A 25,613-nucleotide genomic window follows, 5' to 3' on the forward strand; every position below is an offset into this window, starting at 1 on the left:
GCTTGTTATTTTCTATACTGCCCGTCGTTTGAAGATCACAGGATGGTTTACAAGACAGGCAACCCCCATTTAGTGTGGGGTTACCTCCCAAGGCACCACACGGCTCAGTGAAATCACGTATATTTGAAGCACCGTCGCAAGCCTGCAAGCACCCCGTTCCGCCCCCTTTTTGTGATGATTTGGGATTGCTTTCGGGGACGGCGCAATAAGCGTGTGCATGACTGAGCGCGTGTTGAACGGGTATAAATGGGGCCTTGCCTGTATAAAACCACAAACCTACATAACATAGTAACCAACAAACACAACTGCCCCCCCCCCCAAAAAAAACACCACTTTCTCTGACCCTCCTGGATTTTCAGAAGCATCACGAATGCAATTAAAACTGAATGGGAATGCATTGCTCTTGATTAGGCGTTTGTTTTGGCAAATAGTTATTGACTTGTAGGTTGTTTTTTTACGGAGGAGATTTAAGAACAACAACAAACTCTCGTGCAGGTCAAAGACCGGGGCCCTGAAGCCACACGAAGGTTTTTCAACTGGTTTTATTGGAGCATAAACTTGGGGGCCATCGTATCCTTGGGAGGCATCGCGTACATCCAGCAAAACGTGAGTTTTGTCATCGGCTACATCATCCCAGCTGTCTGCATCGGAGTGTCCTTCATCGTCTTTCTCTGTGGCCAGAGCTTCTTCATCACAAAGCCCCCTGACGGCAGCGCCTTCACAGACATGTTTAAGATTCTGGCCTATTCGTGTTGTTCCCGGAAGAGGCCTGAGGAATACTCCAGCAACAGGTATGTAGCTGAGATTTCCTCCTTCTGGGCAGTGTTCGAAATTCCCCAGGCGCGTTTTGTGACTGGCGTGGGTCCAGTAGCGACCATGTGGAGATCTCTTAAGGCCAGGTTGGGGTCTGTCCTTCCTGGGACCTGATGGGAGTTGTAGTTCAGCAGCAGCCAGAGGGCCAAACCTACCCTAGAATGTGACAGGATGTTGGGAAACTGATTCATACGGATGCATTCACACACACACATTGTTCTCTCCAAGGGAAAGAAATCTTAGGCGAGCTTAGTGGCCCAATTAAATAAGCATGAGTGTTTGCTTGTTATCAAAAGGAATGTCCTGCCTATGTCTAAGATAATTGAAGGCAGATTAACGACCCATAAAGTAATAAATTGTAAAAAAAAAAAAAAAACATAATGTTGAGAAGAATGAGCAATTAGCAGCCATGCAATAAAGCACACTTTGGAAGATTGAAAAGGCAGCAGTAGCATAAATAGGTTTAAGAGGAATATTCTGCAAACACTGGATGGAGAAGAACGTCAGCTGGTTGCTGCTGCAGAGTCTCTGTCTCGAGAGAGAGAGAGAGTGTGTTTTTAGATGCTGTGCACCCATATTGGAGAAAACTTAGAAAACATCTTTGGCTTTGGGAGCATTTGGATGCCGTTTTTGAGCCAAGATGGCGGACTGAACCTTTCAAAGCTGCACTGATTTTAAACCCAATTTTGTATGATAGTTGTAAACACTGATTTCCAAACTGCCCTGATTTTGTCTGTCTGTTTCTTAGAACTCCCAAGCAACACTGGGGATGGGGCTGCTAGTATACTATACAGGTTTCCCAAAATTTCCAGTTTTGCTGTGTTGCAGTCCTTTTGGATCCATCTCCCTTCTTCCTTCTTTCAAGTAGAGACACCCAAGGGGTACTTCATCAACCAGCTCCCAAACAAAGCCTCTTCGAGATGGCCAAATCATCCCATGGAGGGCCATTCAGGGAAGATAAAGTTGAGGATGTGAAAGCGCTGGTCAAAATCATTCCAGTCTTCCTGGCCCTCATACCTTACTGGACGGTCTATTTTCAGGTTGGTGAACAGGGCCCAATTCGGTTTTTGGTTCCTGTATGTCAAGAGCAGCAAGGGGGCTAGATTTGCCACCTAAACAGTCTTTGGCTGTTAGTGCAGAGGGCGAAAGTCCTTGACGTTTTGAGACGGAGTCGCGGGTGCCAGTCATAAAATGGCTGCCGCAGGAGTGTGGCTTGATGCAAAATGGCTGCCGCGTCTAAAAAAAGTAGAAAAAGGGACAAGAGCACAAAATAGACTGCAGGGAAGCCCAACGATGTCTGGGTCTGTTTGCAAATCAATCGCTTTCAAGGAGAAAAAGTGTGTTTCTAGGGACAAGCAAGTATTTGCTTCCCATGTTGACATCAGCCAATAGACTGTAAGCTGCTTGGGGCAGGGACCCTGCACTCTGTAAAGAGTCATTGATGGGACCCTTGTCAGGGGTGGGGGGCCTGTGGCACTCTGGGTGTTCATAGACTCCAGGGCCTTCCTCTTCCATCCATCATGGCCAATGGTCAGGGATGATGGATGAGGTATAGTCCAGGCATAGGCAAACTCCAGCCCTCCAGATGTTTTGGGACTACAACTCCCATCATCCCTAGGTAACAGGACCAGTGGTCAGGGATGTTGGGAACTATAGTCCCAAACCATCTGGAGGGCCGGAGTTTTCCTATGCCTGGTATAGTCCATCGACACCTGGGAGGGGCACATGTTCCGACTTCCAGCAGAATACAAACAATTTCCTTTCTTTCACTTCAGATGCAGACAACGTATGTCCTCCAAAGTCTGCACTTGAGAATCCCCCAGTTTTCAAACAGCACCTCAAACAGCCATACGGTAAGTGGTCATGTGGATAGCCCTGTTTCCCTGCAGGTTGGCTTCATAGCATGCAGGTGGGATTGGGCGGGGGGAAGTATGGCGAAGAATCAAAACAGAAAGGAGAGCAGATTCTGCCATTTAGCGGCCCGAGATGTGATCTCTTCCGGAGTGACCTCCTCTTCCTTTGTTGTAACTGTAGGCAGAGATAAGAGACAACACTAATTTACTCATTCTCAAAAGCATAGGAGAGTGACAAACTGGAACGTGTCCAGAGGAGGGCAACCAAAATGGTCAAAGGCCTGGAAACGATGCCTTATGAGGAACGGCTAAGGGAGCTGGGCATGTTTAGCCTGGAGAAGAGGAGGTTAAGGGGTGATATGATAGCCATGCTCAAATATATAAAAGGATGTCACATAGAGGAGAGAGAAAGGTTGTTTTCTGCTGCTCCAGAGAAGCGGACACGGAGCAATGGATCCAAACTACAAGAAAGAAGATTCCACCTAAACAATAGGAAGAACTTCCTGACAGTAAGAGCTGTTCGACAGTGGAATTTGCTGCCAAGGAGTGTGGTGGAGTCTCCTACTTTGGAGGTCTTTAAGCAGAGGCTTGACAACCATATGTCAGGAGTGCTCTGATGGTGTTTCCTGCTTGGCAGGGGGTTGGACTCGATGGCCCTTGTGGTCTCTTCCAACTCTATGATTCTAATAAATGGTACCATCCTACCTTTTAAAAAATCCTTATCTATTAAGCCCCATCTGCAATATGCATTTAAAGCAGAATCATAACCACCCTGGCTTTCCCCAAAGAAATTTTTTTTGGGGGGACCGCAGTTTGTTAAGAGTGCTAGGAGACCTTTATCACCCTCACAGAGCTAGAATGAACAGAGTGATTTAACAATTAATAATAATAATATTTATACCCCACCTGTCTGTCTGTGTTTCCCCAGCCACTCTGGGCGGCTTGCAACATAAAAACATAATAAAAACATCAGTCCTTAAAAACTTACCAAAACAGGACTGCCTACAGATGTCTTCTAAAATCAGATAGTTGTTTATTTCCTTGACATCTGATGGGAGGGCGTTCCACAGGGTGGGCACCACTACCAAGAAGGCCCTCTGCCTGGTTCCCTGTAACCTCACTTCTCGCAATGAGGGAACTGCTAGAAGGCCCTCGGCGCTGGACCCCAGTTTCCGGGCAGAACGATGGGGGTGGAGATGCTCCTTCAGGTATACTGGACCGAGGCCATTCAGGGCTGTAAAGGTCAGCACCAACACTTTGAATTGTACTCGGAAACATACTGGGAGCCAGTGAAGATCCTTTAGGACTGGTGTTATGTGGTCCCAACGGCCACTCCCAGTCATCAGTCTACCTGCCGCATTTGGGATTAGTTGTAGTTTCCGAGTAACCTTCAAAGGTAGCCCCACATAGAGTGCCTCTCCCCAGGGAACTCTGGGAATGGTAGCTCCGTGAGGAGAAAGCTAAGCAGATGCCCCTTTTTGGTTCCAGGATGCATGCAAATGGACACTGGCAGACATCCATGGGATTGTCCAGGATCATTCCCTCAGGCTCTTCCCCAGATATATCATAGAATCATAGAATCATAGAATCATAGAGTTGGAAGAGACCACAAGGGCCATCGAGTCCAACCCCCTGCCAAGCAGGAAACACCATCAGAGCACTCCTGACATATGGTTGTCAAGCCTCTGCTTAAAGACCTCCAAAGTAGGAGACTCCACCACACTCCTTGGCAGCAAATTCCACTGTCGAACAGCTCTTACTGTCAGGAAGTTCTTCCTAATGTTTAGGTGGAATCTTCTTTCTTGTAGTTTGGATCCATTGCTCCGTGTCCGCTTCTCTGGAGCAGCAGAAAACAACCTTTCTCCCTCCTCTATGTGACATCCTTTTATATATTTGAACATGGCTATCATATCACCCCTTAACCTCCTCTTCTCCAGGCTAAACATGCCCAGCTCCCTTAGCCGTTCCTCATAAGGCATCGTTTCCAGGCCTTTGACCATTTTGGTTGCCCTCCTCTGGACACGTTCCAGTTTGTCAGTGTCCTTCTTGAATTGTGGTGCCCAGAACTGGACACAGTACTCCAGGTGTAGTCTGACCAGAGCAGAATACAGTGGCACTATTACTTCCCTTGATCTAGATGCTATACTCCTATTGATGCAGCCCAGAATTGCATTGGCTTTTTTAGCTGCCGCGTCACACTGTTGGCTCATGTCAAGTTTTTGGTCAACCAAGACTCCTAGATCCTTTTCACATGTACTGCTCTCAAGCCAGGTGTCACCCATCTTGTATTTGTGCCTCTCATTTTTTTTGCCCAAGTGCAATACTTTACATTTCTCCCTGTTAAAATTCATCTTGTTTGTTTTGGCCCAGTTCTCTAATCTGTCAAGGTCGTTTTGAAGTGTGATCCTGTCCTCTGGGGTGTTAGCCACCCCTCCCAGTTTGGTGTCATCTGCAAATTTGATCAGGATGCCCCTGAGTCCATCATCCAAGTCGTTGATAAAGATGTTGAACAAGACCGGGCCCAAGACAGAACCCTGTGGCACCCCACTAGTCACTCTTCTCCAGGATGAAGAGGAACCATTGATGAGCACCCTTTGGGTTCGGTCAGTCAGCCAGTTACAAATCCACTGAGTGGTAGCATAGTCAAGACCGCATTTTACCAGCTTCTTTACAAGAATATCATGGGGCACCTTGTCAAATGCCTTGCTGAAATCAAGGTAGGCTACATCCACTGCGTTCCCTTCATCTACCAGGCTTGTAATTCTGTCAAAAAATGAAATCAGGTTAGTCTGACATGACTTATTTTTCAGAAATCCATGCTGACTATTGGTGATCACAGCATTCCTTTCTAGGTGCTCACAGACTGTTTGCTTAATGATCTGCTCCAGAATCTTCCCTGGTATTGATGTCAGACTGACTGGGCGGTAATTATTTGGGTCCTCTCTTTTCCCCTTTTTGAAAATAGGGACAACATTTGCCCTCCTCCAGTCTGCCGGGACTTCGCCTGTTCTCCAGGAATTCTCAAAGATGACTGCCAGTGGTTCTGAGATCACATCTGCCAGTTCTTTTAATACTCTTGGATGCAGTTCATCTGGCCCTGGGGACTTGAATACATCTAAACTAGCCAAGTATTCTTGTACTATCTCCTTAGTTATTCTGGGCTGTGTTTCCTTTGCTGAATCATTTGCTCCAAATTCTTCAGGTCGGGCATTGTTTTCTTTATCGGAGAAGACTGAGGCAAAGAAGGCATTGAGGAGTTCAGCCCTTTCTGTGTCCCCTGTTTGCATTTCACCATCTTCTCCTCTGAGTGACCCCACTGTTTCTTTGTTCTTCCTTTTGCTACGAACATACCCATAGAAGCCTTTTTTGTTGCTTTTAACCTCTCTAGCAAGCCTGAGTTCATTCTGTGCTTTAGCTTTTCTGACTTTGTGTCTACACGTGCTGGCTATTTGTTTGAATTCCTCTTTGGTGGTTTCCCCCCTTTTCCATTTTTTGTACACATCCTTTTTTAATCTTAATTCAGTTAAAAGTTCTTTAGATAGCCACCCTGGCTTCTTTAGGCACCTTCCATGTTTCCGTCTCATTGGTATTGCCTGACGTTGTGCTTTTACTATCTCCCTCTTAACAAACTCCCAGCCATCATGAACTCCCTTTCCTTTTAGTATTGCTGTCCATGGGATCTCACCCAGCACTTCCCTAAGTTTTATGAAGTCGGCTTTCTTAAAGTCAAGAAATTGAGTCCTAGTATGCTTGGCTGCTCCTTTCCGCTGTATAGTAAACTTCAGAAGAGCATGATCACTCGCGCCTAATGATCCTTCCACATCTACCCCACTAACCAGGTCATCAACATTGGTTAGGACCAGATCTAAAATGGCTGTTCCTCTTGTTGCTTCTCCCACTTTCTGGACAATGAAGTTGTCTGCAAGGCCATTGAGGAATCTGTTTGACCTTATGCTCTTGGCTGAGTTTGACGTCCAACAAATATCCGGGTAATTGAAGTCCCCCATTACTACTATCTCCCTTCCTTTTGCATGCTTGGCCATCTGTTCCAGGAAGGCATCATCTATGTCCTCCGTTTGGCTTGGGGATCTATAGTAAACTCCCACAATGAGGTCTCTGTTATTCTTCTCTCCCTTAATTTTGACCCAAATGCTTTCACTTTGGCTTTGAGGTTCTAAATCTTGGATCTCTTCACAGGTATACACATCCCTGACATATAAAGCCACTCCTCCTCCTTTCTTGTCTGGTCTGTTTCTCTGAAATAGATTGTATCCCCCCATTATTACATTCCAATCGTGGGACTTATCCCACCAGGTTTCAGTGATGCCTACTATGTCATATTTAGTTTGCTGTACCAAGAGCTCAAGCTCATCTTGTTTATTTCCCATGCTTTGCGCATTAGTGTACAGACATTGAAGTCCATTAATCATTCCCCCGTGGCTCTTATTTAAGGATTTTTTCCTCCCACCACTAGGTCCGCGTGCTGTTTGCTCCATTTGGTCTATGACATTTGGATGATCATCTTCATTAATTGATAGACTCCTACCTTCAGGAGCACTGTCTCCCTCCCCCACATTAGTCAGTTTAAAGCCCTCCTGATGAGGTTTCTGAGATTTTTGGCAAAAACATTTCTCCCAACCGTTGTGAGGTGCAGCCCATCACTTGCCAGAAGTCCATCTTCAAGAAACTGCAGTCCGTGATCTAAGAATCCAAACCGTTCCTGTTTACACCATTTGCGAAGCCAGCTGTTCACTTCCACTATTTTCCCCTCTCTCCCTGGGCCACGTCGTTCAACTGGGAGGACAGACGAGATGACAATTTGTGCATTTAGTTGCTTCAATTTCCTGCCGAGAGCCTCGTAGTCTCTTTTGATCTTCTGGAGGCTATTGCTTGCAGTGTCATTTGTTCCCACATGAACCAAGAGGAAGGGGTATTCGTCAGTGGGTTTTATGATTCCCTGCAGTCGTTCAGTTACATCTTGGATCTTAGCCCCGGGGAGACAGCACACTTCCCGAGTGTGCTATCTTTACCTCTATCGCTTATCTCTGCATATCTCTCTCTCTGTACATATCTGGACTGGCATGTGTGATAATAATAATAATAATAATAATAATAATAATAATAATAATATAATATAAAAATTTTATTTATACCCCGTCCTCCCCAGCCAAGACCGGGCTCAGGGCGGCTAGCAACCAATAATAAAAACAAGTTGATTAAAATACAAATTTAAAGATTAAGATACAATGTTAAAACAATTAGGGAGCAATCTCATCATAGGAGGAGAAAGGAAAAAGAAAAAGGACGAGGGAATCAAACTGATTCTGAGCCAAAGGCCAGGTGGAACAGCTCTGTCTTACAGGCCCTGTGGAAAGAGATCAGATCCCGCAGGGTCCTGGTCTCAAAAGACAGAGCGTTCCACCAGGCCGGAGCCAGTGTTGAAAAGACCCTGGCTCTGGTTAAGGCTAATCTAACTTCCTTAGGGCCCGGGACCTCTAGGGTGTTGCTATATGTGGACCTTAAGGTCCTCCGTGGGGCATACCAGGAGAGGCGATCCCCTAGGTACAAGGATCCTAGGCCGTGAAAGGCTTTAAAAGTCAAAACCAGCACCTTAAATCTGACCCTGTACTCCACCAATGCAGCTGGAAAAGCACTGGGTGAATATGCTCACATGGCAGAGACCCCGTGAGGAGCCTCGCTGCAACATTCTGCACCCGCTGGAGTTTCTGGGACAGCTTCAAGGGCAGCCCCGCGTAGTGCCCATTTTAATAAAGTAGAAATTCAAACTCCACTGGCACACATCAGGATTGTGCCCATGTTACACACAGGGAGCCTTGTACCCACATTCAGGTTTAGTAATGCCCTTTTGATGACACCGTTCCTGCAGGTTGCTGAATGATTAATCAGTTTTGTTGGGAAGGCACAGAAGTTGGAAAGGCCAGGGGGGCTGCTGTCTCTGTGGGTGACCCCTAGTTCTAGGCTCGTCCCCCCTTCCTAAATGGTTCAGCTCACCTCCCTATCACCCTAATAACCCAAATTCATAATGTATGGTGGTTTTAATGCAGTATTCATAAACGAGGCGTTTGATCCAAAAACCTAACCTGCTTAATATTAACATGTCAGCAGTTCCGAGCAATTTGGAAGAACTGTTTCTCAAGGAGCCACTGAATTTCAAGGTGGGTGGGCAAAACTTCCAAAGTTGTAAATAAAGTTCTGAGTGTGTAAGTTTCAGGCTTGTATTTCAACTTTGAATTCTGAGTGGCTGGGTTTTTTTTAAGACTCGTTTTAAGCCTGATGTTGCAACCAGCATCAACCCACCAAACCCCTAGGCCTGTATTTCGACTTTAAATTCTGTTTGGGTTTTTTATTTTACTTCATTGGACTTGTTTTAAACCTGGTAAAGGTAAAGGGACCCCTGACAATTAGGTCCAGTCGTGACCGACTCTGGGGTTGCGGTTCTCATCTCGCTTTATTGGCCGAGGGAGCCGGCGTACAGCTTCTGGGTCATGTGGCCAGCATGACTAAGCCGCTTCTGGAGAACCAGAGCAGCACACAGAAACACTGTTTACCTCCCCGCTGGAGTGGTACCTGTTTATCTACTTGCACTTTGACGTGTTTTCGAACTGCTAGGTTGGCAGGAGTAGGGACCAAGCAATGAGAGCTCACCCCGTTGCGAGGATTCGAACTGCCGACCTTTTGATCGGCAAGTCTTAGGCTCTGTGGTTTAACCCACAGCATCACCCGCCTCCCTTTAAACCCGATGGGTACTTCCAAATTCATGTAAGCAGTTGCATCAACCCACCAAACTCCTAGCATTGTGCTCTCCCCACCCCTGAGAAAGGTGTCACACCTGATTCTTTCAGGCCCAAATGGACAGGGGTTTCCACTTCCATGACGGGTTCTAGCTGTCATGGTGTGGGAGGTACAGCCCCAGAGTTTTTGCTACTAAAGGAGGGGAGAGGAACCTATTGCCTGCCAGATGTGGCTGGACTACAACTCTTTCCTAGCTATAGAGCCCAACCTCTGCAAGAACTTGCGTGCTGAGCATCTGTTGTGGGCCTTGGATGCTAGGAGGTCGAACAGGAGTGGGGACTGTTTTTCAGCCTGAGAGACACATTTCCTTCTGGATATCCTGGGAGGGGGGTTGCATACGAGTGGTGGGCAGGACCAGAGACAAAAATACGCCAAGCAATGAATGTTGTTTTTATATAATAATAATAATAATTTATTATTTATACCCCGCCCATCTGGCTGGGTTTCCCCAGCCACTCTGGGCGGCTTCCAAAAGAATATTAAAATACTACAATACATCAAACATTAAAAGCTTCCCTAAACAGGGCTGCCTTCAGATGTCTTCTAAAAGTCTGGTAGTTGTTGTTCTCTTTGACATCTGGTGGGAGGGCGTTCCACAGGGAGGGCGCCACTACCGAGAAGGCCTGTAACTTGGCTTCTTGCAGTGAGGGAACTGCCAGAAGGCCCTCGGTGCTGGACCTCAGTGTCCGGGTAGAACGATGGAGGTGGAGACGCTCCTTCAGGTATACTGGACCGAGGCCGTTTAGGGCTTTAAAGGGCTTTTACTTTAATACTGTATGGTAGGCTAGTTCCTACACATACTTGCAGCCCCTCCCTATCCCCCATATAGATAACCAAGAGGCATTATCACAATTTCAAGGACACATTTCAGGTAGGCAAAACACTCAGCGGTGGTGAGGGGTCTAGCCTGGGATGGAGGAATGTGGCTGTAAATAACTCCAAGGGCCAGAGAGCAATGTTTTGAGGGCTACATTCAGCCCCTGGTCCTTAGGTTACCCCCCCCCCAGGGTTGAACAATCAATAATTAATCAAGTACAAATCAGGCGTACAACAAAATACTGCTCCTATTAAGGATGCCAGCCAGCAATGGCCATTTTCTAGAATACTCCTTTCCATCCCCCCTCCTGTTTTTTGTCCACCCCCCAAAAAAATGGTCAACTAGTAATCTGTGCCCCACAAACATGTGCAGGTCTCATTGGGCCAGTTTGGCTCCACCCCTTGGTTTGTTTGGTTTTTTAAAAAAATATAAACTACAGTGGTGCCCCGCAAGACGAATGCCTCGCAAGACGGAAAACCCGCTAGACGAAAGAGTTTTCCGTTTTGGAGGTGCTTCGCAAAACGAATTTCCTATGGGCTTGCTTCACAAGACGACAATGTCTTGCGAGTTCCTGCTGGTTTTTTCCCCTTCCCCCCCCCCTTTTGCTAAGCCGCTAAGCCGCTTATCAGCTGATCCGATCAGCAGATAAGCCGCTAATACCGCTAATCCGTCAACGGGCTTGCTTCGCAAGACGAAAAAACCGCTAGACGAAGAGAATCACAGAACGGATTCTTTTCGTCTTGCGAGGCACCACTGTATTTTTTCTCATGCACAAGTCAAAAAATGTACTCTTTCATCAAGCTTTCTCTTTTGGGCAGATAAAGTGTAACTCAAAATGTTTAAAGCCAACAGCCAATACTATGCTAGTGGGTTGTTGTGGTTGTTGTGGTTGTTGTGGTTGTTGTGGTTGTTGTTGTTGTTGTTGTTGTTGTTTAAAAAAAGTAACATGAAAGTGCTCTCAAATGCCAGTCTTCCAAAATGGCCGGATCTCTGGCCTTTAATGTGCTGCCTTCAAAAAATTGAGGTGTTTACTCAAATTGTTCAGAATTCAGCACCTAGATGATGGAGCAATAATCCCAGCATTCTGATTGATAATTTAAATGGCATTTCTTTCTCACATTTTGTCGAAATAGCCCTAGGGTTCTTAATAATGAAAGTTGGGGAATTTTTTTGCATTTTGTTTTGTTTTTTAAAGTGAAATGCAACATGCTATTTCGTTCTGCCTTAATTAAATTTAAAGTTTTTTGGTGGTTTGATCTGAATGCAAATTCAGAATCTTTTGACACCGCAGACAGGGGCAGCTTTACTGTGGCATCAGCTTTTATGAACTAGGGCAGACTTCAGACATGGCTGGTTTCCTTTGGGGTTTTGTTTCATGTTCCTTAGAGCGCCAGTAATACATGTGAAAAGGACCAAGGAATTCTTAGTAGAACTGCAGGTTCCTGGGTTCTGATCCTAGGCAGTAAGATTCTCTTGGTGTGAGAAAATATGTGCATGCCACATTGAGCTTGTTTGAGGGAAAGCAGTGTATACATATGATTAATAAGTTAATAAACAGTAATCCACTTGAGATGTTGTGCTCAGACCCATCTGCCTGCTTTTCTTGGTATGTTCCTGTGATGGGATGATGAGCTGCTTGTGCGTAAAATCGTAGTCCCTCAGAGTTTGCTCAAGTCCACAAACCTCTGTCTGTGACGGAGCCCCTCAAACATGGCTCCTTTAGTCACTGGCAGATTCCGACAGTGGTTGCTTTCGGAATCGCTTCCAACATAAAAGCTCCTTAACGGAAACACGTCTTCTGGACTCACGGCGTGACAGTTTCCGGCGAGGAGTGGGTGTCCCTATGGGAGGTCCAGAAACCTCCCCACTGTTCTCACTGGAAGTGTCCCTGAGCCCTCCCTCTTGCTCGCTTTCCCTCAGAGACCCACCTCTCCCCCTGCTGGTTCCCTCTTCAGCTGCTGAGTCTCTCCCAACCTCCGTGAACCCTTCCACCACCTGTCCTTCCGATGGCAGTTCCCTGACAGTTCCCAGAGTTTCTCATGGTGCAAAGAGCTGTTGCAAATGTGCATTTGCTCTTGTGTTTTAAAGTAGATTTCCTAATATATTTGAAAACAAATGAACACACGTCTGTGGATAATCTGACTGTATCCTCATGACCACTGCTCCTTGTGCATTTTTCTAATCTATGTGTTGTGCTGAAGAAGATTCCAACGAAACAGTCAGATTATCCGGGATCACTGTCCTACGTTGTTATTCACTTACTACTTTGGCACCATGAACGCCTAAAAAAAGTTTTGCCGCTCAGCCCACAGGATGGCATCTATCACTTTGTTTCAGCCATAGACTTATTATACTTTTACAGACTTTCAAAGATTGACAGACATGTGTTCATTTGTTTTCAAATATATTAGAGAATTTACAAGTGTACACATTTTGTTTTTGTTGTACTAAATCATGTATATTATGCAATAAGAACTACAGTGCTATCTAGTATACTGGTCTTAGTTTTGCTTGTGTTGTTTGTTGTGTTAAGTTTGCAACACAGGGGTTTGTTGTTCTGTATTAAAGCACCGTATTTTTCGCTCTATAAGAGGCACCAGACCACAAGACGCACCTAGTTTTTGGAGGAGGAAAACAAGAACAAAAATATTCTGAATCTCAGAAGCCAGAACAGCAAGAGGGATCGCTACGCGGTGAAAGCAGCAATCCCTCTTGCTGTTCTGGCTTCTGGGATAGTTGCGCAGCCTGCATTCGCTCCATAAGACACTCACACAGTTCCCTTTACTTTTCAGGAGGGAAAAAGTGAGTCTTATAGAGCAAAAATTACGGTAGATTTCCAGCAGCAGGCTCTGTCAAGCAAGATGCTCCTTTAACTCAGAGGCGGAGAACCTGCAGCCCTCTGGAGATTGTTGGATTCCCAACTCCCATCATCTCCAGCCAGCTTGGACGATGGGAGCTGGAGTCCATCAACATCTGGGAAGGACACAGGTTCCTATGCTTGGGATAAATGATGGTGATAACAGCAGTGCAAGATCCAAAACCCTTAGACACTTTTTTTTGGGGGGGGGGGGGAGACTTTCTAGCAATGAGAAAACGGTTAAGCAAAACCATGTAGGGGAACGTGTGGTTTCTGAAGCCAAGGGGGGGGGGGGATCAGCAGGGAATGCGTAAGTGACTGCTTCCTGTCCCACCCGCCATTAATATGAGCTCTGATGGCTGTTTAAAAGCCATCTTTGTGTGTGTTTATTTCAATAATTTACAGGGCTTTGTTTATCAGATGTGAGTGGCGTAATCCATAATTCTGCAGACAGGTGTTCTGGTGATTAATAGGGCTTAATGGAATCTCAGCCCCTTGCGTGACAGTCCTGTTCCATTAACGAGATTCCAGGCTGAGTCAAGCGGTGAAATCTTAACGATGAAAATTAATGCTCCTCGTTCCACTGTACAGAGGGGTGTGTCCTCCCTCCCCTTAAATTGGTAGCGATAATGTATAATGTTCCTTATGATCTATCGCTGTCCAGAAACTGATTCTGAATCACTTCTGGTCCTGGAACCATTAAAATTATGATCCCCTCCGGGACTGTTAAAAACAATCTCACACACACACACACACACACACACACAGGAACAGTGTCCATCCTCCTTTTCCCTTTGGAGAACCATTGAAAGTGGGCAGAGATATTAGTGCTATTATTATTATTATTTCATTAAATTCACCCTTTCTCCTTTTTTTAGCAAAGTAACTCAAAGAACCTTACAGATAGATGCATTAAAACCATTAAGAAAGCACAGCAGAGCAAAATCGAGAAGGCAATTCATTTTTTTAAAAGCTGGTTAAAACACCCCACCCTCTCGTAAACAGAAGAACATAGATACCGTATTTTTCGCCCTATAGGACGCACCGTCCCATAAGGCGCACCTAGTTTTTTGGGGGGGAAATAAAGGGGAACAACTTATTTCCCCCCCCCCCCAGGCGCGGGGCTGGGGTGGGGGAAGCCCGAGCTTCCCCCGACCCCAGCTCCCAAACAGGCAGCTCTCTGCAAGCCGTGGGAGCCCAGCGCTGGCTCCCGCTGCTTGCGGAGAGGTCCGCGAAGCCTGGAGAGCGAGAGGGGTTGGTGCGCACCGACCCCTCTCGCTCTCCAGGCTTCAGTGAAAGCCTGCATTCGCCCCATAGGACGCACACACATTTCCCCTTCATTTTTGGAGGGGAAAATGTGCGTCCTATAGGGCGAAAATATGGTAATTAAAAGCCAAAGACCTGGTAAAAGGGGGTGGGGCTTGCCTTGCCTTGCACTTAATGATATATAATGACGGAGCCAGGAGAACCTCCCTGGGTTCCATTCTACTGTGGAATGTGGAGCAAAATTGGGGAGAGATACTCTTGTGCTCAGACCCTGCTCGTGGACTTCTCATTTTGGGCATCTGATTGGCCACTGTGAGATCAGGATGCAGGACTAGATGATAATAATAGTAATAGCAATAACAACAACAACAACAACAATATAATAATAATTTATTATTTATACCCCGCCCATCTGGCTGGGTTTCCCCAGCCACTCTGGGCAGCTTCCAACAAAACACTAAAATACAATAACCTATTAAACATTAAAAGCTTCGATAAACAGGGCTGCCTTCAGATGTCTTCTAAAAGTTTGGTAGTTATTTTTCTCTTTGACATCTGGTGGAAGGGCGTTCCACAGGGTGGGTGCCACTACCGAGAAGGCCCTCTGCCTGGTTCCCTGTAACTTGGCTTCTTGCAGCGAGGGAGCCACCAGAAGGCCCTCGGCGCTGGACCTCAGTGTCCGGGCAGAACAATGGAGGTGGAGACGCTCCTTCAGGTATACTGGACCGAGGCCGTTTAGGGCTTTAAAGGTCAGCAGCAACACTTTGAATTGTGCTTGGAAACGTACTGGGAGCCAATGTAGGTCTTTCAAGACCCGGTGTTATATGGTCTCGGCGGCCGCTCCCAGTCACCAGTCTGGCTGCTGCGTTCTGGATTAGTTGTAGTTTCCGGGTCACCTTCAAAGGTAGCCCCACGTAGAGCGCATTGCAGTAGTCCAAGCGAGAGATAACCAGAACAACAACAACAACAATTTATTATTTGTACCCTGCCCATCTGGCTAGGTTTCCCCAGCCACTCTGGTGGCTTCCAACAAAGATTAAAAATACATTAAAATATTACACATTAAAAACTTCCCTAAACAGGGCTGCCTTCAGATGTCTTCTAAATGTCAAGTAGTTGTTTAGATGGGCCTTCCGGCCTGATCCAGCGGTCCGGGCTCTCCTCATGCTCTTACAACTTTGTTCCATCTCTCTCCTCCCCTTTCTCCCCCAGTTCCCTGCAGCTTGGCTGACCATGTTTGACGCGGTGCTTATCCTCATATTAATACCTTTGAAGGACAAAGTGGTCGACCCCATCTTGAAGAGGCACGGCCTGCTCCCGTCGTCGCTGAAGAGGATTGCGGTCGGCATGTTCTTTGTGATGTGCTCTGCGTTTGCTGCAGGTGAGAGAGGGGAGGGACGGCTGAGAGTGCCGCTGGTTGAACGGTCATTTGGCGGCTGCCTGGAACATCTAGAAAATGGGATTAAAAGATGTGATACGTTACACCAGCATCAGACCAAAAGCCTATCAAGTTCATCACTTTGTGTCTTGGTTTCTGACCAGAAGCCTCTGGGAATATTTTGGGCCCATAAATAGACCCCTAGCAACACCTGTGTCACTGTATTTGTTTCACCAATCCTGTGCCTTAATCTTCTCTAATTCTGCAATTTAGTCAAGAAGAAAACAATGATGCCTTTGTAGGATGTGTAAATGATCTACTTACTGAGAATAATTTCCACATGCTCAGCACCTTTCCGCAGTGCTTCATAGACTGCTCATGCCTTCACCTGGTACCCACCACAAGGAATGTATTGATAAAGCGTTATAGTGTTAAATAAATTAATCTTGAGGGTTTGTAATCCTCCCAGTATATCAGAGCGAGGGACACTTTATAGGGCCATTAAGGCTTCTCTCTCGATGAGAAGAGGTAGTTACCTTATTAGGGACAAGGTCGTTTTGATATGTGGGCAAGCCAAGTTCCTGCTGCAAAGTCGTTTGAACTTTTATCTTTTGGGGGTTTCTTTTATTTCTTTTATCCCTCTGCTACAATAAATTTGTGCTTTTAATTTTAGTCAATTCCCTGTACCTAGGCAACACAACTTTCTGAGGTCCGTATAACTTCAGCAAACAAAATTATTTTATCCCGCCTCATTTTTCCCCGGGTGCTAATCCAGCACGACATCAGTTTGGCTGCTTATGGATTGGGCAAACGATCCGGTAGCACACGTTTTCTCGCGGGGCAGCAACTTCTTTTGGGTTCTTCTATTCAGGCGAAATCCAGCGGCGCCACCTTTGCCTTCCCCACCCACCCCACCCAGCCGCCACGTCCCCTGAACGCCTACCCTCCCCGATGCAATTTGCAACGCCTATTAGAGGCTTTCGATTATTTCAGAATATCTTATAAATTGTGCGAGAACGCGACTGATTAGATTTAATGAACGTTGGCGGTGCTTACTTTCGTGGCTTACATTGTAAATTCTTAGCAGCGGTATTTAAGACTACTCAGCTGGAAAATCAACTCCGTTTGCAGCCTTTTAAAACAATTACGGCAAAAATTTAATCCCAAACTTTAAATGGTAAAGAAGCGTCTTCGATCGTATCTTGAAACTTAGCGCATTGCTACTTCGAACAACCAAAAAAGAAAGAGGAAAGAGGATGTAGCGTGTCAGGTGAAATTATTATCATGGACATATTTTTTTATCCCTCCGTAGGAGGCAGGGCAGTAAATACTGGGTGGGTGTGCATGTGCAGGGAACTTAGTGCCTGGACAAGGATTCGAATTCGGGCTTCTGCAAGCTGAAGTCCAACTTTCCATTGACTACACCACTCATCAGAAGCCTACAGAATCACAACCCTACAGAAACAAAATTAACTAATTTTGAAAGCTTTGTGAGGAAAGTATAGTATTCAACAAAGAAGACATTGTTGGGGTTTGCTTCACTTCTAGGGAAAGAGTATTAATTTGTTCATTTCATTTCAGAATTTCTCAGTGGCTCTACATTTGCTGAATACCCAAGCAGAGCCCAGAAATAGAATGTAAAGCATGATACCAAATCATAAAACAACATTAAAAAGTAAAATCCAGCAGGAATTAAGAACTGCAGAAAGAAAATAGATTAAGGCTGCAATCCTAACCCCATTTACCTGGGAGCACGTCCCATTGAATTCAGTAGGGCTTACTGCTGAGTAGACATAGTTAGGATTGCAGCTGAATTCAGGAAGGCATGGAGAGAAAAGAAAAACTTTCAACAAATGGCAGAAACATTTATTATTATTATCTGGGCGTTTTTAAACAACAACAAGATAATGCAAAGTGACTTACAGTATACAAGCAAACAAATGCATATGTTAAAACCAGCATAAAAGAGAAAACAGAAAAATCTAAATCCTTGGCCCCCCAGACGTTTTGAGACTACAATTCCCAGCATCCCTGATCACTGGCCCTGCTAGCTAGGGATCATGGGAGTTGTAGGCCAAAAACATCTGGAGGGCCAAGGTTGAGGAAGCCTGCTCTATGGCCTTCTAGAAGTGGGTGTGATGTTTTTAAAATATTTCTCTTTCCTCTTGGTTTTAATGTATCTACGTGGGGTTTGTTGCCTGTATGATGGGCTGTAAGCTATGGTTTTCCCAGTAGTGATGTATGGAAGTGAGAGCTGGACCATAAAGAAGGCTGATCGCCGAAGAATTGATGCTTTTGAATTATGGTGCTGGAGGAGACTCTTGAGAGTCCCATGGACTGCAAAAAGATCAAACCTATCTATTCTTAAGGAAATCAGCCCTGAGTGCTCACTAGAAGGACAGATCCTGAAGCTGAGGCTCCAATACTTTGGCCACCTCATGAGAAGAGAAGATTCCCTGGAAAAGACCCTGATGTTGGGAAAGATGGAGGGCACAAGGAGAAGGGGACGACAGAGGACGAGGTGGTTGGACAGTGTTCTCGAAGCCAGTAGCATGAGTCTGACCAAACTGCGGGAGGCAGTGGAAGACAGGCGTACCTGGTGTGCTCTGGTCCATGGAGTCAAGAAGAGTCGGACATGACTAAACAACTAAACAACAATAAAGTTCCTGTGGGTTGCCCTGGCCAAGATGAAGTGACCCAACAGATTTAATAGATAATAATGAAAGCAGGAGCCATGTGGCCCAGCTTGACCAGCAACCAGATGTCCCCATGCAACAGCACTCTGCCTACCTGTGGTTTTCAGCAACTGGTGTTCAGAGGCATAATACCTCCAACCATGGAGGTAGAACATAGCTATTGCATGACTAGTGTCATTTCTCTCTTGTCTGTGCAGCACTGGGTCCCTCTCGCTCCTTCGGCTGATGGAGGGGGCAGAGTGACGCTTTGTTCCTGCAGTTCCAGGACAACTGGATGTTGGAGCCAGAGATTCAGGAAAGGATCGGGTGGTATCAAGGCTCCCTAGATCTCCTCTAGCTCAGCCTTCTTCAACCTCGTCCCTCCAGATGTTTTTTGGCCTACAACTCCCATGATCCTTAGCTAGCAGGACCAGTGGTCAGGGATGATGGGAACTGTAGTCTCAAAACATCTGGAGGGCCAAGGTTGAGGAAGCCTGCTCTAGCTGATGGATAGGCTCAGGTTGGTTCCCCCATTGCCTTGAGGCAGCAGCGACAGCCTCCTAGGAGTCCCTTGGCCGATCTCAGAAGCCAGAGGAGGCTGCCTGCTTGTTCTCCAGTTCGGGGCTACTGGTTTTCCACTTCCTCTTCCTCCGCCTCCATTTGCCCCTGCTGCTGCCAGGTGGTGGCCACAGATCGGCACATGTTACCAGTGAGCAAGCAGTGTTTCCTGCTTCACATGACTGGCATGAAATTTGAAGAGGGGGAAAGGGAACTGCCTTTTTCAGACATTGCCCCAGCTGCATAGAAATGTGAAACGCAATTCGCCTCCGCTTCCTCTTTATTCTTGAAGCACAGCACCAATGTTGAAGGAGGCTGTTTTTCCTCCTGTAGTTGATATCTGCAGCATGTCAATTTGGTTTTGGCTTTATTTTAATTTTTTTTAAAAGGATGAAAGTGGAGACACTCTTTACGTCAGGAATCGGGAACCTGCGCCCACCCCCCAGATGTTGTTGGACTCCAGTCTCCATCATCTCTGACCGTTGGTTGGGATGATGGGAATTGTAGACCACCTAGAGCAGGGGTCTGCAACCCGCGGCTCCGGAGCCGCATGTGGCTCTTTTACACCTTTGCTGCGGCTCTGGGGCGGATACTAGTGAGGGGAGGAGGCACATTGTGCGCCCCGACACTCCCCACTGTGGCGGGCGCTGTACTGGCTGTGACGTCGCATGGGGGTGGTGCGTGCGTTAGTCACACACCGTCCCGACATCACTTTCCCGCCCGCTACATTGTAAGGGGCATGTACGCTGGTCACTGCATTGAAAGGGGCATGTACGCTGGTCACTGTTTTGAAGGGGAGTGAAGAACACACACACCAAAAAAGGTAACTTGTTAATTTAACATTTATTTCTATGAGGAGGAGTAATTCTAAGGGGTCAAACAAAGAAATAATAAAAAAGTGACAAAAAAGTTATTTTTATAATGACGAGTTTTGCGGCTCCCAGTTGTTTTTCTTCGGAAACGGGTCCAAGTGGCTCTTTTTGTCTTAAAGGTTGCAGACCCCTGACCTAGAGGGACAGAGGTTCACCACTCCTGCCTTACACTGCAAATATATACGCGCCAGGATACTGTAACCAGGTCTTCCGGTTCGTGATAAGGCAACTCACCACTGGAAACAAAACAAAAAGTGATTAGCAGTGCAATGTCTGTTATTAATTAATTACTTAATTAATTAGGTAGTTAGTTAATTAGATTTGTATACTGCACTATACCTGTAGATCTCAGGGCAGTTTGCAACATAAAATTACAATTAAAAAAACCAGAAAATGCACAATAAAAACCAAAACAGCCCAGCAATCCCCGCTTCCACAACACATTTTAAAAGATCATCAGATGTCAATCAGCCTGGCTAAAGAGGAACAGTTTCTCCTGGTGCCTAAAGTTGTATCATGAAGACGCCAGCTGAACTTTTCTGGGGAGAACAGCCCCCAAACAGGGAAGCAATTTAAGAAAAGGCCCGTTCTCATGATGTGACCATGACAAGGGACTGATGTCAATGTTGCCCACTGACAGATCACTCTCTTCCTGCCCAGATCAGCTTCCTCATCCATAATGGGTGAGGGAGATCTTATTCTGAGGCCGACCTGACATTCAACAACAACAGCAGTCACAGACCTGAGGGCTGGCTGACAGGACAACTGCAATTTCCCAGCTTGGAGGAGGAGCTGGCACACGGCATAGTCACTAACTGCCTGTGCCCCGTGCCCCTCTTCCAGTCTGCCCCATCTCACACGCCATACCTCCCTCCACCCCAAACCACTGAGATTGGGGGACCCCCTGCTCTCTTCTTCTCCCAGGAACATCCCACCAAGAGCCCTTATTTGAACACAAGCAAGAAATAACAACAACAACAACAACAACAACAACAACAACAACAACAACAACAACAGTTTATTTATACCCTGCCCATCTGGCTGAGTTTCCCCAGCCACTCTGGGCGGCTCCCAATCGAGTGTTAAAAACAATACAGCATTAAATATTAAAAACTTCCCTAAACAGGGCTGCCTTCAGATGTCCTTTAAAAATAGGATAGCTGCTTATTTCCTTGACATCTGATGGGAGGAAGTTCCACAGGGTGGGTGCCACTACCAAGAAGGCCCTCTGTCTGGTTCCTTGTAACCACACTTCTCACAATGAGGGAATCGCCGGAAGGCCCTCGGCGCTGGATCTCCGTGTCCGGGCTGAACGATTGGGGTGGAGACGCTCCTTCAGGTATACAGGACCAAGGCCGTTTAGGGCTTTAAAGGTCAGCACCAACACTTTGAATTGTGCTCGGAAACATACTGGGAGCCAATGCAGATCTCTCAGGGTCGGTGTTATATGGTCCCGGTGGCCACTCCCAGTCACCAGTCTAGCTGCCGCATTCTGGATTAATTGCAGTTTCCGGGTCACCTTCAGTAGTTCAAGTGGGAGATAACTAGAGCATGCACCACTCTGGCGCATTAGAAGCATTTTAAAGCATTCCAAATAGCTGGGGCCATAACAGCAACCCAAAGCAGCATACCCTAACCCAAAGATCTTCTGGCCGCCTCAGCTTCCAAGGCTGCAGTAAATCAATGAATCTGTAGAGCCACATCTGAAGCCAGGTAGAAGAGGCAGGGGGCAGGTCCCACGAGGCCCACAGCCCATGGTCTTCTGTGCTGGGCAGACACACTCCTTTGAGGCTGTCTCCTCGGAAGTATGTCCTATTGAATTCAATTGGGCTTTACTCGCAGTAAGCAGGTTTAGGGTTGCGGTACTTTATCCAGTGACTTCTGAATCATGCTGTACAGCTTGCAAACCTCATTTTTGTGCGGGTTTTAGTATTCATAGGAATCAAAAGGGATTTATCTCTTGCTTTTGCAAAATCGCTGTAGTCCAGCATTTGCATAAAACCAGCAAGCGCTGGATTTCGGGTTTTTTCTCCCACCAAATAATACAGGTCGCCAGCATCTGTTGATGCTCCGCTTTGACTTTGTACCGGGTGTGTTTGTGCGTTCTGCTAGCCATAATGAGATGGCCTTTATTCCAAATGATGTCTGTTTGCATCAGTAGCTGCAAGCTAATCCATGTGGGACAAGGGACGGATTTGTGTAATTCTGGTTAATAAAACGAAAATACAATGACTCCAGAATCCTGTGGTGCAGGAAACTGGAATTTCCCAAAAATGTGCTTCTTTTCCTGGCTGTTTTTGTTCTTGTTTCCTTTGGTGTGCTTACAGTATTTTCTGCATGTGGATGTGAGAAAACATAATTTAAGCTGTGGTTGCTTAGTTCAGCTAATCCTCTTGTAAGGCAAGCAGATCCGTTCTTTTCAAACTGTGAAGAAGCAGCGGATCCAGGGTGCCAGCTCACTTGCCTAGCTTCTTATAGGAACACAGAGTCAGACCATGAATAAATCTAGTTCAGTATTGTCCACACTGACTGGCAGCAGCTCTCCAGGGTATCAGCCAGGAGTTTTTCCCAGCCCTTTCTGGAGACCCCAAGGATTCAACACGAGACATTCTGCAGGCAAAAGGTCATAAAGGTTTTCATAAACGCTCTATAGAGTTTGGAGTGAGCAGTGAGGAAGGGGCCAAGTTTGCTGACGACACTAAATTGCTCAGGGTCCATAAAACAAAAATACCTTTCCAAACTGAATGAATGAGTGGCAAATGCAATTCAGTGTAAACAAGTGTAAAGCGGTGCATGTCAGGACAAACAAAATCTTAATTTCACCTAAACGCTCATGAGCTGGTAGACCAGGAACGAGACCTTGGGGTCATAATAGATGGATCCATGAAGAAGTCAGTCTTTGCAGTCTGCAGCAACTTTAAAAAATAAATCAAATTCCATGCTAGGGATCATTGGGGAAAGGAAGTGAAAATAAAACCGCCAGTATCATAATGCCGTTATACAGTGGTACCTCGGGTTAAGTACTTAATACATTCTGGAGGTGCGTTCTTAACCTGAAACTGTACTTAACCTGAAGCACCACTTTAGCTAATGGGGCCTCCCACTGCTGCCGCACTGCCGGAGCACGATTTCTGTTGTCATCCTGAAGCAAAGTTCTTAACCCAAGGTACTATTTCTGGGTTAGCGGAGTCTGTAACCTGAAGCATATGTAACCTGAAGCGTATGTAACCTGAGGTACCAGTGTATAAATCTGTGGTGTGACTGCATTTGGAATACGGCGTACAATTCTGGTTTCCTCACCTGTGAAAGGATACTGTAGAGTTGGCAAAGGTTCAGAAATGATCAAGGGGGTGAAGTGATGCCCCTGTGAAGAAAAGCTGCGGAGTTTGGGACTTTTTAGTTTAGAGCAGTGTTTCTCAACCTGTGGGTCCCCAGATGTTGTTGGACTACAACTCCCATCATTCCTAGCCAGCATGACCAGTGGTCAGGGATGATGGGAGTTGTAGTCCAACAACATCTGGGGACCCACAGGTTGAGAACCGCTGGTTTAGAGGGAAGGTGAGGAAAAGGCGAGCGGGTAGAAGTTCATAAACTTGTGCATGGCATGGAGAAAAGGTTTTTCTCCCTCGTAACGCTGGGACTCGTGGACAACAATGAAGTTGAAGGTTGGGAGATTCAGGACAGAAAGGACTTCTTCACGTGGGGCATAGTTAAACTCTGCAACTCCCTGCCACAGGAGGAAGTGATGACTACCAAGTTGGACAATCAATTTGTCTAATTCTCCTTTAAAAGAGGATTAGACAAATTGATGGAGGAGGAGAGGGCAGTGTTAAGCACAATGGCTCTGCTGTGTGTGCTGGTCCCGGGGGGGGGGGTTACCGTGTGACATGGTCTAAGTCCGGTCCTAGGTCGAGGGTAAGGAGGCTGTCCGTCAGGGGCGAAGCGAAGGTCCAAAACGAGGAGTAAGGCGTGGTCAAGCACTTAGGAGAGCAGGTCAGGGTGCCGGCAGGAACAGGTTACCAACGATGTTGCTCCCGCAACCTGGGACTGGGCGGGCTGGCCTTTATCTCCTCTGAGGCATAGGGCGGCCCCGGTCCACAGGTGCCTCGCCTCCCCTGGCCTAGAGGCGAGCACTCCTCCTGAGAGAACTTAGTTCCCTCCGCCTCTCTGCCCTGAGCCTCTGCAGCTTGGGAGCGGCTGGAGGGTTACTGGACCCAGAGGCAGCCTCACCTTCCCCTGACAGGGCTGGGAGAGGAGCACCTGCAGGCGATGGGTCCTCCAGCCCCTCAGGAGCCAGAGCGGATTCATCTGGTGTCTGCTACTGAGGATCTGGCACAGGTGAGGGCCCTTCAGATTCAAGCCCCTGGCCTGGAGGCGGGGACTCCTGTGCAGGCTGGGATTCCTCAGGTTCAGCCTCTGAATCAGATTCCCCGGCCATCACACTGTGCCTCCACAATCTGAGGCAACAACGCACCTGATTATCGGTGGCTGTAAACCGCAGGAGGGGGAGAGTCCTCGTGTGCTCAAATCCAGCTTGTAGGTTCCTCACAGGCATCCTGTTGACCCTTGTGAGAACAGGATTCTGGACTAGATGGGCCATTGGCCTGATCCAGCGAGCTCTCGTGTTAAAAACGTTTATTCATTGTGTCTGAATTGTATTTACTCAGCGGAAGCAAGTTAGGTTAATCGGGTTGCACCCCCCACTTGGCTATGAAGCTCTGACCCTACCTCACAGGGTTGTTAGGTGGACAAAATATAGAAGTGGGGGAAATGACATTCACCACTCCAAGCACAGGCGGGGAACCTCGGGCTCAGGGGCCGAATGGGGACCTCCACATCTCTCTTCTGGCCCTTGGGATGCTCCCCAGACCACACCTGTCACCAGCCCTGCTTCACACACCCCTAAAGTGTTATTGCCTTGCTGGAATGTGTGCTTCAGCTGCGAAAGGGTGTGTGTGTGTGTGTGTGTGTATTTGTAGAAACTACCAGGCAAAGGTGGGGCGTGGGTGGTGCTGTGGGTTAAACCACAGAGCCTAGGACTTGCCGATCAGAAGGTTGGCGGTTTGAATCCCCGCAACGGGGTGAGCTCCCATTGCTCGATCCCTGCTCCTGCCAACCTAGCAGTTCGAAAGCATGTCAAAGTGCAAGTAGATAAATAGGTACCGCTCCGGCGGGAAGGTAAACGGCGTTTCCGTGCACTGCTCTGGTTCGCCAGAAGCGGCTTAGTCATGCTGGCCACATGACCCGGAAGCTGTACGCCGGCTCCCTCGGCCAATAAAGCAAGATGAGCGCCGCATCCCCAGAGCCGGTCATGACTGGACCTAATGGTCAGGGGTCCCTTTACCTTTACCAGGCAAAGGTAAAATTTGCATTAATTGCCCTGCCCCCTTTCCCCTCTTGCACTGCCCACTACCAGGATGGGGGCCCCAGAAGGTTTGCGCAGAAGTGCATGCAGCCCACCAGCTAAAATAAGGTTCCCCACCCCAATCTCTGAGGGACGCGGTGGTCTAAACCACAGAGCCTAGGGCTTACCGATCAGAAGGTTAGCGGTTCGAATCCCTGCCACAGAGTGAGCTCCCGTTGCTCAGTCCCTGCTCCTGCCAACCTAGCAGTTCGAAAGCACGTCAAAGTGCAAGTAGATAAATAGGTACCACTCAGGCGGGAAGGTAAACGGCATTTCCATGCGCTGCTCTGGTTCGCCAGAAGTGGCT

General features: G+C 47.0%; 1 protein-coding gene across 2 annotated transcripts in view; it reads left to right on the forward strand.

Annotated features, from left to right (window-relative positions):
- The window catches only part of SLC15A4 (solute carrier family 15 member 4), a 62,208-nt gene that overhangs the window by 16,376 nt on the left and 20,219 nt on the right, over nucleotides 1-25,613 (forward strand). Inside the window, exons 2-5 of one of the 2 annotated variants that reach the window (XM_083476459.1) lie at nucleotides 496-791; nucleotides 1,679-1,853; nucleotides 2,589-2,666; nucleotides 15,632-15,800. In XM_083476459.1, the coding sequence (XP_083332585.1) occupies nucleotides 496-791; nucleotides 1,679-1,853; nucleotides 2,589-2,666; nucleotides 15,632-15,800 (718 nt within the window). The remainder of the gene's footprint in view (nucleotides 1-495; nucleotides 792-1,678; nucleotides 1,854-2,588; nucleotides 2,667-15,631; nucleotides 15,801-25,613) is intronic. The other variant, XM_083476460.1, reaches the window with a different exon arrangement.

Source organism: Podarcis liolepis (genome assembly GCF_965112155.1).
Source record: "Podarcis liolepis genome assembly, chromosome: 15".
Classification (NCBI taxonomy): Eukaryota; Metazoa; Chordata; class Lepidosauria; order Squamata; family Lacertidae; genus Podarcis; species Podarcis liolepis.